This window comes from Scyliorhinus torazame, chromosome 17 (assembly GCF_047496885.1).
Source record: "Scyliorhinus torazame isolate Kashiwa2021f chromosome 17, sScyTor2.1, whole genome shotgun sequence".
NCBI classification, from domain to species: domain Eukaryota; kingdom Metazoa; phylum Chordata; class Chondrichthyes; order Carcharhiniformes; family Scyliorhinidae; genus Scyliorhinus; species Scyliorhinus torazame.
The window spans coordinates 70,151,551-70,165,411 of NC_092723.1; the positions used below are offsets into that span (position 1 = coordinate 70,151,551).

General features: G+C 44.6%; 1 protein-coding gene and 1 pseudogene across 7 annotated transcripts in view; one reads left to right on the plus strand and one right to left on the minus strand.

The window, feature by feature from the left end:
• tead3a (TEA domain family member 3 a) overlaps window positions 1-13,861 on the minus strand; it is a 346,400-nt gene that overhangs the window by 9,471 nt on the left and 323,068 nt on the right. For all 7 annotated transcript variants that reach the window (XM_072480604.1, XM_072480605.1, XM_072480601.1 and 4 more), the window contains 5 exons: window positions 11,784-11,845; window positions 9,974-10,104; window positions 7,392-7,565; window positions 2,258-2,398; window positions 888-1,040 (listed from right to left, as the gene is read on the minus strand). In XM_072480604.1, coding sequence (XP_072336705.1) covers window positions 888-1,040; window positions 2,258-2,398; window positions 7,392-7,565; window positions 9,974-10,104; window positions 11,784-11,845 — 661 coding nt within the window. The remainder of the gene's footprint in view (window positions 1-887; window positions 1,041-2,257; window positions 2,399-7,391; window positions 7,566-9,973; window positions 10,105-11,783; window positions 11,846-13,861) is intronic.
• LOC140393940 (nuclear transport factor 2 pseudogene) lies at window positions 8,633-9,119 on the plus strand (annotated as a pseudogene).

The window sequence follows — 13,861 nt, forward strand, 5'->3', positions numbered from 1 at the left end:
TCTGGTTCTGATCATTAAGACATACAGTAGATGGTTAAGCCCTTGAGGCAGTTCAGGGACGAGCTACAAGGCAGATCCATGAAGTAGGAGGAAAAAGCTTGAGGCAAATTGAACTTTGAGGCTGTAAATGGAGACGACAGAGATGCATTTTTAAATGGTACAGAACAGGTAAAGTCAAAAAAAATACTTTGTACTAAACAAAGGACATGGCTTGAAACTTCTGGAAATAATTTCCTCTTCTTCACAGAGTGATCAAAACATGGTTTGAATATCGGCTACAGTCATGGGGGGAAAGTCACTGGAATAATTCAACAACTGAATAACAAGTGCAACTTCAGATTTTTTCTGGTTGAATGAGTTAGGATGGGATGAGTGGCCTTCTTTGTGTAAAAAGTTAGCCACAGGTTCACAATTGCGGGGGTTTTATTTGGCTGGACTGGCCATTTAGAAATTTCTGTTCTCCACACTGATGGATTTGTTTTCAGAAAAGGAATGAAGCAATATTGACCAAATGGAAAATCTGTCTGTACGAGTGTACATGAAGTGTAATATTAGTGTGCGTGAGGTGTAGTACAAGCATATGAGGTAGGAGTTTATTGGTTGACAGGATGGCTGAATTCACCATTGATGAGGGTGACCTTTATTTACAAGTTGAGTAACCTTATTTGGGGAAGGGGTAATAAGTACACTTGTTGGATCAGGGGTTATGGGGAGAAAGCAGAGGAATGGGGATGAGAAATATATTAGCCTTGATTGAACAGCAGAGCAGACTCGATGGGCCGAATGGCCTAATTCTGCCCCTATGTCTTATGGTTGTGATATTCCAGGCCAGGCCAACATTCCCTACCTCGTGCACTCAAAGATCAGATGATTGAGCAAGTGTTTACCTGCAGGATAGTGAAGTTCTCTAGCACACTGTTCATCATGTATTTCTCCGGTAAATGCTTGAGTTTGTGGATAAAGTTGATCATGTATTCACACATCGGGGAGCGATGGATCCGATACACAAACCTTCCATTCTCCAGCCTGGCATATTCTGTCTGTGGGCCAGCAAGAGACAGGAGACACAAAGGGTTAGGAAAGCAGTGCTCATCGGTGTTGGAGCCACCCGTGGGGCAAGAAACAGTAAATCATACTTGGAGGATGCGCCAACCAGTTTGGTTCCGTTTTGATTGTCATTTATCTTTACAATGAAGCATTTTGCAATAAAGGTGCCTGGAACCTCATAGATAAAGCTGCCACTGCTCAGTATTTGCAGTGTGCTGCAGACAGATGTCCCATTGCAGGATTAAGGGAAATTTCATTATTATCACTTTAGAGTAACATGTAATTCCTTCAAGAATTAACTAAACTCCCACTAACTGGGTTACCAGACCAGCAACATCATCATGGTCAGAATTTTACACTTCACCCTCCTGGCAAGGTTTTCGATGGGTGGCGAAGGGCCTGAAATTGCAGGGATGGGATTCTCTCTAGGTTTCCACCTGCCACGATCGACCTCAGAGTGACTTTACTGCTGGGGCAGGCAAGACCTCAGATGGGTAGCCCGCCCTTGCCCCAATTGAGGCTCTTAAGTGACCAATTAATAGATGCTCTCTTCTGGGTGGGGGCACACTCCCTTTAAGACCCAGAGCTCTCTGGATCTCACTTCACCTCTGGCCTACCCCCCACCCCCCCCACCCCCCTCCAAGGCCTTCCCTGCCCTCCCCACCATGGAACCCCTTACCTGGGACCTGGGACTCCAGTTCCTGAGACTCAATCTTAGGCAGCTCCATGCAGTCCACCTTCTGGCTACTGCCATTGCTGGATGGACTGGAGAGCTGCCAGCGAATCGGAGTCAGCAGGGATGTGTTCCCTGCCAACTCCTCAGATACCATTATAAAAATTCAGGCCCATGACTCAACATGGAGACAACCATTCCCCACCCAGCCAACGGGACAGAGCTGCCTTTTGCTGGGTACACATTGGTGACTTGTGGAGGTTCTTCAAATGTCTCACAAGGGAAATGGAGGTTTCTCCTGCGCAGACGGGGAGGTGATAGCAAGGTGGAAGGAAAAGGGAAGGTTTATCATTCTTATTGGCCAAGAAATGAGGAAGATAACTCTGTATCTGACTGCGACTCAAGTATCAAGTGAGCCTCAAATATAAAACAAAGAAGTCCTACTCGTCAACCTAACGTGTACTAAGACATCATTTCCTTTTAACGGTAGCTTCCTCTTGCATTCAGATAATTTTATTCTCTCGAATAACAACTCACCTCCACCTTCTCTACCACTTGCTTTCCAAAAGAGCAGACCTTGGTGGAGCAGGTGATTGTCATGTTCTCAGAGCTAGTGTACTGGCTGCTGACTCCGTAGAAGGCCCCAGGTCCATCCTGGATGTTGCTGTTAAGGTCCGCCTGAGGAAACACAAATGGAATTGAAGTAATGGACAACAGCAACCATAACTTGGGATTTATCTCGCACCTTTAATATAGCAAAATGTCCCAAGGTGCTTCACGGGCGTTAGCAAAGAGAATTTGACAAAGTGCTGTGTGAAGGGATGGCCTGACAACTGACCAAACATTTGACAAAAGGGGAAGGTTTTAAGGAGCATCTGAACGAAGGGCAGCAATGTAGGAAAGAGAAGTTTAGGGATGGGATTCCAAAAGGCCTTGGCATCTGAAGGAATGACCACCAATACTAGAGCAGTTTCAAGGGGTGCAGGGACCTAGAAGGTTTATCGTGCTTAATGGAGGTTACAGAAATATGGAGGGCTAAGGCCATGGAGGGATTTGAAAAAACAGGATGAAAATGTTATACTCGTGGCATTGCTGGTCTGGGAGACAGAGCAGGTCAGGGAACAGTGGTGGGTGAATGGGAGTTAGGTCACGTGCAGCACAATGATGAGGAACAAGAGTTGCAAGAATGTTTGGTGCATTGCAATGAGCTGAAGAGACAGTTACAAGAAGGAGTAGGTTTGCACAGTAACTATTCAGCTTGGTTGGTTACTGAAGTTTAGTCAGGCGCTGTTGGCCAATTGCTCTTTGGGTTTTCCGCACTCAGATGTACATCCAGTGATAGAAAATTTCAGAATTGCTCAACTATCTGAGACTTACTGACAATGTGGGTTTTACTGCAAAACTAGATGACCCAGCTGAATTTGCATAAAGGAGCTGAATGTTGATTATCTGATGATTTTAAAATTGAGAAATTTGCGACATTTGACAAAAGGAATTGGTTCTATTGGGCGACATATTCATAGTGCTCCAGTCAGGAACAGCATGATCCCAATGGGGAGACAAGCCTGTAAAATGGCGACATGCAGCAGGCAGCACTTTATGTCGACACAAGTATCTTCATTCATAGTTTCAGTGATGTAGGTTCAGGAAGACAATGAAAGAAATAGCCTAAAATGAGGTTGCTTTTCAATAGCAAGATGTTACCCCACTCTCAAACATCGCAACACTTGCCAAACAAGAATGTACTCATCCCACAAGATCACTACAGATGGGGAAAGCCATATGGCCTATCTTCATTTACCCATCTTTGACATCCTAAACTCTCCTATTTTAGCAACCATTCATTTCTTCAAAGATTCCAGGATTTTTGCATTTCTCCACTTGCACTGGAAGTCTATCCTTTTTTAAAAGGATTTAAAAGCTTTTTAAAATCCTTGTGATAGGCAACTCTTTTTTTCCAATTAAAGGGGCACTTTAGTGTGACCAATCCACCTACCCTGTACATCTTTTTGGGTTGTGGGGGTGAAACCCACGCAAACACGGGGATAATGTGCAAACTCCACACGGACAGTGACCCGGGGCCGGGATCGGACCCGGGTCCTCAGCGCTGTGAGTTAGCAGTGCTAACCACTGCACCACCGTGCTGCCCTACTGGAAGTCAATTCCATAGGTTGATTTGCTGAACATCAGTTTCCAGTTCATGAGGTTAAATCCATGTTCCCTCATCCTACTTTCACTGTATAATTTAAAGTAATTTCAGGATTTATTGCAATCCATTGGAGGGTTGAGAGTTGATCGAATTGGAGATGTTTAAAATAATTAGAGGATGAGATAGGTTTGCTAAAAGTAAATGTTTTTCTCCAGTTGGGAAATCCAGAACAGGAGGGAACCATCTAATATTAAACCCTAACCCTTCAAGAGTGAAACCACTAGCACTTTTTCAAACACAGGCAAGTGAAAATCTTGAATTCTGTCCCTCAAGTGATGAGCAACACTTCCTGCCACACTATTTGCCACTAATGCTGTCTCAGAGCTGTCCAATTCTCCTTTTGTGGGTTTGAGATTTCCGATCCAACATCCTAGATCTTGCTACACACCACACACTAGAAGCACAAACATACTGTTTGTGGTGATCACTGCATGCCTGCTACTGGATCAAGAATTAACATATCCTTTCTGGGAACTGGGTTTGAACCCTGCCCAGACTGATGAAATGAGTCTCCTTTACCTGCCAGTTGAGGGATGCTCGAGATTCCCACATGGAATCTCGATCCAGTTTCTTGTGGACGTAGATTCACAGCACAAAACAATTCCTAATTGGATCTACATTCAGAGGTGTACGTGCGGAAACTGGAAAACATGTTGTTTGTCAGGTTGAAGCCAAGACATGGAATTGGACATTCGCAAAGCAATGTGACTTCTTGGACTTGCCTATCACAAGGCCTGGCAGCTTTTTGGTGCCACCCATATTAGTGCAGACCACATCAAGGCCACCTTCATTACCCCACATTCCATGTTTATATGTTTTACCTTCAAAGGACGGCCTGGCCAAAGGCAACAACCAACAATGGTTTCAGTCATTATTGGACTTTTTAAATTCCAGATATTTTAGCAAACTCAGATTTCACCGTCTGCCATGGTGGGATTCGAACCTGGATCCGCAGAGCATTACCCCAGGTCTCCGGATTATTCGTCCAGTGACAATAACACTATGACCACCTCCCCAAAAGCTTATCAAAGATTAAACCTCACAGGGCGACACAGTGGTTAGCGCTGCTGCCTCATAGTGCCAGGGGCCAAAAAGCTGCCAGATCTTGTGATAGGCAAGTCCATGAAATCACATTGCTTTGCGAATGTCACAACATTACCCACGCCGTATGCCTCTGTCATTTCTCAGTAATAGTGATCATGAAACTATCACCAATTGTTGTAAAATCCCACTAGTTCACCAATGCCCTTTCGGGAAGGAAATCTGCCATCCTTCGCTGGTCTGGCGTAGGTGACTCCAGATCCACAAATGTGGTGAACTCTTAAATGACCTCTGAAATGGCCTTGCGAGCACTCACTTCAAGGGCAATTAGGGATGGGAAATAAATGCTGGCCCATATCCCATGGAATAACTTAAAAAATAAGCCTTTCAAACCCTCTTAAGAAATGAAGATGACCGTGTTGGTAATGCGAACTACAATAAAATGGAACTGATCTGTGTCTGTGTAGAGCTTTCTTTTCTTTTACTATTCATCAGTTTTCACCAGTGCTTACCAGTCTGCAATATTAGACAGTGAGCGCCACCTACTGATGTTCTGAACATAAAACAACAAAATATTTCCTGTTACATTGGTTCAATATTGAATGGAAAGGAGAGGGGTCAGAGGAGCTGGGAAACCCAGAAATGTGCCCCCCCCCCACCTCCACCCCGAGTTTCTGCTGAATTAAATGGCAAAATATAATTTTCATTCCATTACTCCACTTCCTGGCCAGCAGCTAGGGATTAGGAGTTTGACAGGTTGGGAGATCCGACGCGACAGCCAGGGAGCAGGGAGGAGGGAAGGAGAGATTGTGGGTCGGGGAACATTATATTAATTGAGTGGAGAGGAGGGTTTTTTGGGTGGGATCACAAGGTGTCAGTAGAACAGTTCAACTGCCCATGTTCCTGAGCTCTAGGAAGTCAAGCCGACAGGCACTAAAAGCAAAACTGTGGTTACATTCGAGACATGCCGACTCATTAAACTGAGAGAGAAAGCTACTTGCCTATTAAAGTCTATGAAGTGTTGGGTCAGAATTTAACCCCCGGCCCCTTTTCTACTCTTCCTGGTTTTATTAATTTCCCTAATTTTGTCAGCAATCAATAGTTCGCTCACAGGTCCCACACATTATAGCTTCATTTTTGTTGTGGGCTCGACTGACAATAAGGGAATGAGATTCGAGGCAGTGGTGCCAGTAAGAAGGGGAAAGCAGATGGGAATTTGTGTTTAATTAATTATACTGTGAAGCTTCTTGTGATGTTTTACTTGGTCAAAGATACTAATTAAATTCAAGCTGTTGTTGTTGACCAGCTCTGTTCCTTTCTCCAGCAGTTGATGTCAGCACAAAACCAATTTAAATACGGTTACTGAGATACATAATGTAAATGTGCCACGTTTCCGAATCACCAACAGCAAGGGCTTTCAACGAAGAGCAGTTTATTCACTACTGACTATGGGGAGTTTGCGTGTTCTTCCAGTGCCTGTGTGGATTTCCTCCGGGTGCTCCGGTTTCCTCATATAGCTAAAAGATGTGCTGGTTACGTGGATTGGCCATGCTAAATTGCCCCTTAATGTCCAATGGTTAAGGTGGGGTTACAGGGATAGGGCGGGGGAGTGGACCTAGGTAGGGTGCTTTTTTGGAGGGTCGGTGCAGACTCGATGGGCCGAATGACCTCCTTCTGTACTGTAGGGATTCTATGATTCATGAGCTTAAGCTTAGCAGCTACTTCATGGGAACATAGGAGCAGGAGTAGGCCATTCACCTCCTCAAGCCTATCCTGCCATTTAATGAGATCATGGCTAATCTGTGGCCTAACTCCATATCTTTGGCCCATATCCCTTGATATCTATCGATCTCAGATTTAAAATTAACAACTCTTCTAGCTTCAACTGCTGTTTGTGGGACAGAATTCCAAACCTCTACCAGCCTTAGAGTGAAGCAGTGCTTCCTAGCATCTCTCCTGAATTGTCTTGCCCTAATTATTAGACTAAGCCCCTAGTTTTAGAATCTCCATCTACACTGTCTTTCCCTGTTAATATCTTTAATACTTCTATCAGATCACCCCTTAACCTTCTAAATAATTTGTGTAATCTCTCCTCGTAACTTAATTGCTGTAGTCCAGGTATCATTTAAGTAAACTTATGTCGTACTCCCTCGAAGGCCAAAATATCCTTCCTAAGCGTTGTCCATACTCCTGGGGAAAACTCACATCCCCGCCCCCCCCCCCCCCGTCACCTGACCTTTTTGGCAGCCAGGGTCATCACATTCTCACATGACCACTCGGTCTGCACGAAACATAAGCAAATTGCCATTTCCATTGTCATTCTGGATCCATAAGACCAATAAGGACGTCACAGCTGTTAATGTGGTTCTCAATAAGAAAGACAGAGAAACAAGTGTGAGAGAAAAAAAATGGAAACCTTACCCAGAACTTTACTAAGAAGAAGGCGTTCTGTGGTCCTTTCTCAAACAATTCCTTTAGCCCACCTTTTTTCTCTGGGAACTTGTCGTAGATCTGACGGATATCCACGGCCTCCAATAATGGATCGCTGTAGGATGGGTTTGTCTGACCAATGTGTACGAAGAGGTGTTTGTTATACTGTAAACAAAGAGATGGGTCTAGTTTAGTCTCTATTGCTTCTCGTCAGTCCTCCAAATCCTCTGACTTCCGCTCAACGTAGCCCATTGGGAGAACTCCAGGTGCTCCTGGATTCCAGTGCCAATCGAGAGACCAGAGGACATTGTCTAGCTTGACACCAAAGCCCCATCTGCCCTCTCCGGTGAACGTGAAAGATCCCACAGTGATATTTTTGAAAGGAGAGCAGGGAAGTTCTCCCTGGTGTCCTGTCCAATATTAACCCCTCAACCAACACATTAAACAGATACAAAATTAAAATATTGCAGATGCCGGAAGTCTGAAACAAAAACGCAAACTGTTGGAAATACTCAGCAGCTTAGGCAGCATCGATGGAGAGAGTTAACATCTCAGGTTGTGGGCGGCACGGAAGCTGGTGGGGTGGAACGAGAGGACAAACAACGTTAAACAGATTATCCAGTCATTTATTTGATTGCTGTTTGCTGGATGTAAATTGGTTGCTGCGTTTCCCACATTACAACAGTTTTTACACTTCAAAAGTTACGTGAAGGTTTTGAAAGTGCCATGTAAGTGAAAGGCTTTCTTCAGTCTAATCCCTTTTAAAAAAATTTGGGCGGGCAGAAGAACATCGGGAGAGCTCTCTGGTGTCCAAAAACTAAATGGAAGCAACAAACTGAGAAATATTTTTTGGTGGCAAACCAAAGGTTTCTGAACAGGTTCAAAATAGTTTATGTTTGAGTACAATGTTCGAGTACAAAAGAAAGCAGGCCTAGGTTTTATTTACCCACAAATTGCAATCTACTACACAGAAATACAATGAGAAGGAGCAAGGACATCTAGCACAGCTGTATACCTTAAGCACAGCTGGCTGCTGTTACAAACAAGATGGGGGGGGGGGGGGGTGAACTGACTCCTCACTCCGTCCCACTGCTGGGATAGTTGCAACCAATTTTACATAGAGTTAACTGCGTGTAGCTGCAACACCCCCCCCCCCCCCTACCCCCCCCCGGCAGGGGTTGGGAGGGGTATGGTGCTATTGGTCGCGATCGGCTGGAGTTTGAGGCCTGTGAATGGGTGATAAGCTTCTCTGGGAGCAGATGGAAGTGTCTTTGTACAATAATACTATCAAGTTTTTGATGCAGACAGGAGCCAACTAGGATCATTATATATTGACGCATCATGCCTAAGTTGGGAAGGACCTTTTCAAGGTAAAACTGCCATTGTGGAAAAATTTATTGCCCTTTCATTTCGTAAAATGCAACAGAGCATAACTGCACAAGACTACCAACCCACCCCAGATAGTTGCATCCTGAGTATGGTAGTAGGACAACTTCAGGCTTGATGAAGACCCTGTGTTGGAATTTCGCCAGATATTTCTACTGACAAACATCAACGACGCTTGGATCTGCACCAATGATGTCTTCAGGCTAGCACTGCGTAACATTGGCTGAGACTTCTGCCTCAAGCACATCCTTACATCCACTCTCCTAATCTGCTATTGATCACAATAACTGGATTCCAAATATCATACACAAGCGTGTACGCAACAGTAAAATCTGCAACCTGCGTAGTATCTAATCACAGTTTGCTTGGGTTTCCTTCAGGTCCTCTGGTTCCCCCTTCCAACAGTCCAAAGATGTGCAGGTTAGGTGGATTAGCCTTAATCAATGTGTGGGGTCACAGGGATAGGGCGGGTCAGTGGGCCTATGTCGAGTGCTCTTTCAGAGGGTCGGTGCAGACTCGATGGGCCAAAAGGCCTCCTTCTGCACTGTAGGGATTCTATGAATGGGATTGTACATTCCAATGACTGTTCTTATCGAAAACTGATTGAGCCATGACCAAGGATGGAACTTGGCCCCTTTAGTTGTCAGCTGTGGCTTAGTGGATGGCCCTCTGAGTCAGAAGGTTGAGGGTTCAAGTCTCACTCCAGATATCTGAACACAAAGTCTAGATCGACAATCCAGTGTGTCAGGGTTGGAGGTGTTAATTTTTTTCACCCTCTCAGGTAAATATAAAAGATATATTTGAAGACGAGTAGTGGGCTTCGTCCCTTGTGTCCTGGCCAATATTCAATCCTCAATCGACATCAGTAAAAACAGATTATCGGGTCATTATCACATTGCTGTTTCATGGAGCTTGCTGTGCATAACTTGGCTGCTGTCTTTCATACATTACAACAGTGACTACACTTCAAAAGTACTTCAATAGCTGTAAGAGCTTGCGGCATGCAAAGGTCGGGGAAGGAGCTATAGAAATGCAAACCTCTTTCTTACAGGGTGCATTGTTTGCCTAAGAAGCGAAAATGATGTTATCCTCCTCCTTCGACAAAGGGAACCAAACTTAGAGAAAAGCTGTGCCAATCTACATGAGCCAAATGAAAGGATTGGGGGAAACTGGGAACGGTTTCCTACCGTGTCTGGGTCTCTCTGCACCTCCACAAAGGCGGAGTACTCCAACAGCCTGAGTTTAGACGAGGCGATGGTTCGGTCCTGCCACACCGGGATAGTTGCAGGAGGGGAGAGGGGGCCCATCGGCTCATAACCTGTGGAAGAAACAAAACAGCAAAAATTAAACCCAAATCGAGTCTCTCATTCATTGAATATTTGAAAACTAACTTTCAGTTGAGCAGAACTTTCCTCCATTCCCATGTGCAAAGGGCTGGAATATTAGTGTGGTGTCCGAATGCCTAAGCTGTACGATGTAACTGCAGCCAATTTTCTTGTTGCCCACCGTTAGTCTGCCTCATCAATCCCACCGCACAAGGTCAGCAACTAAGCCAATGGTGATAGTGCCTTAAAATACTGGCCTCTGCTGGCCTATTCATGTCAGGTCACATTCCTGGCACTGGTCATTTAGGCCTGGAAGATAAGCCTTCGCCCACAACTGGGCAGGCAAATCTGTTGGGAAAGAACCTTGTTAAAGGTGAGAAAACGAGACTGACTGTTTCTCTTCACAACTGGGGGCAGATCAACTATCTGGAGGTGGGCATCCAGAATTATGAAACGGTTTAATCTGTATAATGGCAATGGGAAGAGAATAAAGTATCCTAATACCAAGATGTAGCCCAGATGGTTGAGGGAGACCGTCCCACATTATTGACTTTGCGGCTGCCTGAGCTGAAAGTCCAGCCAAAAGCCATCCCATTGAGCTGTTCCCCCCCAATTCTGATCCAAAACAAGATAATGGCCCAGCTGTTTTCTCTATTTTTTTTAACTAAAGTTTTTAAAAAGGGGGCCGAGATGGCAATTTCTCCATAAAGCCACCTCTCTATTACTTACCTCGTACTGCAGCTATGGGTGCCTCTGAAGCTGCAAGGCCTTCGATTAAACCTGCAGCTTCGAGAGCCCACCTGTACTGGGATAAAAGCCCCTTCTCTATGCCAATTAATGGCTCATCCAAATCTTAAATTTAATCCGTCTCTCACCAGAGGCCGGTTCCTGACCCAAAGATAAACCCAGCTCCTGTTTCCCACCTAATTTGTAAAAATGGAGCCTTTGGTATCAGTCAATCACATCACAGCCGACCTGTATCTCAATGTCATCTACCTTCCTTGGCCCTGTAATCCTCAACCCCATTCACTAAGAAAAAAAATCTATCCACCCTGGTTTTTCAAATGTATATTTGAACCAGCTTAGTTCCAGATTTCCCTTTTTGTAAAGAAGTGTCGCCTGACATCATCCTGAATGGCTCAAATTTTAAAGTTACGCCCCCTCCTTCAGGACTCTTCTCCTCTCCCCCCCCCCCCCCCCCCCCCCCCAAAAGCAAACAGTTTGGCTCCTTCGAATTTTTTAATCATCTTACACATCTGTCAGACCAGCCTTTAACCTTCTGTACTCGAAGGAACATTAGTCTATGCAACTTGTCCTCATAATTGAACTCTTTTAATTCCAGTACCATTTTGGTCACTCCATCCCTTCCAAGCCTAATGAATCCTTCCTGAGGTACAGTGCCCAGTTGCTGTACTCTATGCTCTACACAGAGGTTTATATAAAAACAACATAACTTCCATCCCTTTGCACGCCATAGGCCTGGGTGCTATAAACTGAGTTAAACTGGGTACTAGCGATTTAGCAGTGTGCATCCTGCATCACTTCCCACCCAAACTCCCAGATCAATTAATGTCATTGCACAGAAATCTTTGCTCCCACTGGCTGAACACAACAATTTTGGTTAAACTGTACCTTACTTAACAGGCACTACTCAAGGGGACAGTGTACTCACTTGCGATGGATGGCGGTACCGCTGGTTGAATAGGGTATGATGGTTGGGCGAAGGGCTTCACACTGCAAGAGGAACAAGACAAGACACATGGGTTAGTGCCTGTGAACAGTACTGGCAGTGCAAGCGGTACTGCTGGGCAGGGCAGGGAACACCACAGTCCCAGAATAGTATAGCCCAACGTAGCAGACATTCTCCATAGTCCAATCCAAGCAACACATTCTGAGACGACACGCTGACATACTGGTCCACTTTCGGAACAGTCAGCCTCTGATCTCCGCCAAGCTAAACAGAATACACCAGTCAACACACAGGAGGGTGACCAAATCCTAAGGTCAAACAACTCTTCCCATCGTCCTCTACAATGCTGCGGGAACAACATCTGCTATTCCCATGACAACCTTAGGGAGCAAATATATCCGAGACAAAGGATAGCCGATTGGGGCAGTCACAGTCCGCTTGCACAGGACAGTCAACCCTTGATGATTGTCTCAGGGTCTCCAGTGATTAAAGATGAATCTCCAGGACAAAAATCGTGGTATTATAATATCACAATGTAACCAAGGAGTAAAATAAGACAGCATTAAAATTAATGTTTTTTTAATACATTTTCAACTTAAAATTGTGAAGCACTTCGAGACCTCTGCAAGATAAAATGCAAGTTTTTCTTTCTATTTTAGTAATATTGGAGACAGAGTAAAAGCTGTTTGAATGAAGAATCAGGTTAATAAATCATCCATTGGGTCAAACAATGCTTTGCAATCAGTGTGGGGAGGCAATGGATCACGAGGGTAGACATGGCAGAAAGTCATGTGATGAAACCTCCTGGAATACATCCAATCAAGAGCTGACAATCCACTTGTCTCAGTGACTTTCCTCCTGTGTGTGGGCCCATGAACTATCCCCCATGACCGTTGGAGAGTGGTCATGAAGGATGTGAAGGGATAAAAGAGAAGGAAAGGAATTAGTGTGGTGGAAAATCACTTGTGCAAAAGATCAACGATCGATACCATGTTGCTAAGAGGAACCGTTTGTGAGTGACCCGCACAGATACTGCATAAAGAAAACACAAAACAGGAAAAGGTCATTTGGTCCCCTTGAGCCTGGTCCTGCTACAGAACATGTGCAATAAATCCACATAGTTGACCTCCCTCTACACAAACGCTCCACGATACTCAAAACATAATCAAACACAACATCAGCGTAACCATCCATCCTCACATTCCATCATCCAACCCCTGATCTGCTGGTCCCAAGACAACACATTCTACTCCTTGCACCACCGCATTTCAGTCCCAACACATGGAGGCATCCAAGAATTTCTTCTATATATTTTTTTTTTTTAATTAATTTTTATAGCAACATAGGCTGACAATGTGTGACAAAGCCAGAGAGGCCATGATATAAATGAAATGAAAAATGCTTATTGTCACAAGTAGGCTTCAAATGAAGTTACTGTGAAAAGCCCCTAGTCACCACATTCTCGTCCCAGCCTCCCCGAACAGGCGCCGGAATGTGGCGACTAGGGGCTTTTCACAGTAACTTCATTTGAAGCCTACTTGTGACAATAAGCGATTTTCATTTTTCATTTCATTTATATCATGGCCTCTCTGGCTTTGTCACACATTGTCAGCTGTTATAACCTGCCTGCTTACCATTGGCTGGGGACTAATGACAATCCCACAATCCTGTGGGAGTATGAGCTTCCCCAATGAAGGGGGCAGAGAAATCATTAGCAGTCTCACTTTATAAATAAAGCTGGCCAGTTTGGAACTAGCAGGAAGGAGTAAGCAGCAAGTGAGGTTGCTGCTGTTATGTGTGTATAGATGTTATTGTAAATAAATGTTATTTTGTGTATCCTTGAAACTTGTGCTGGATTCTTCGTGGCCCTCACAAAACTGGCGACAAGGGTTAAAGTGAACAGCTGTCTACACTGCTGAAGCCACCTCCTGGATTTTTGCTGGATAAAGGTTGGAAGTTGTTTTCTATTACACCATGCCTCTGTACGGATGTTTGGATTTTTGATGCTGCGGTGGAAAGCTGGAACCAGTATGCACAACGGATGCGTTACTATTTCCGGG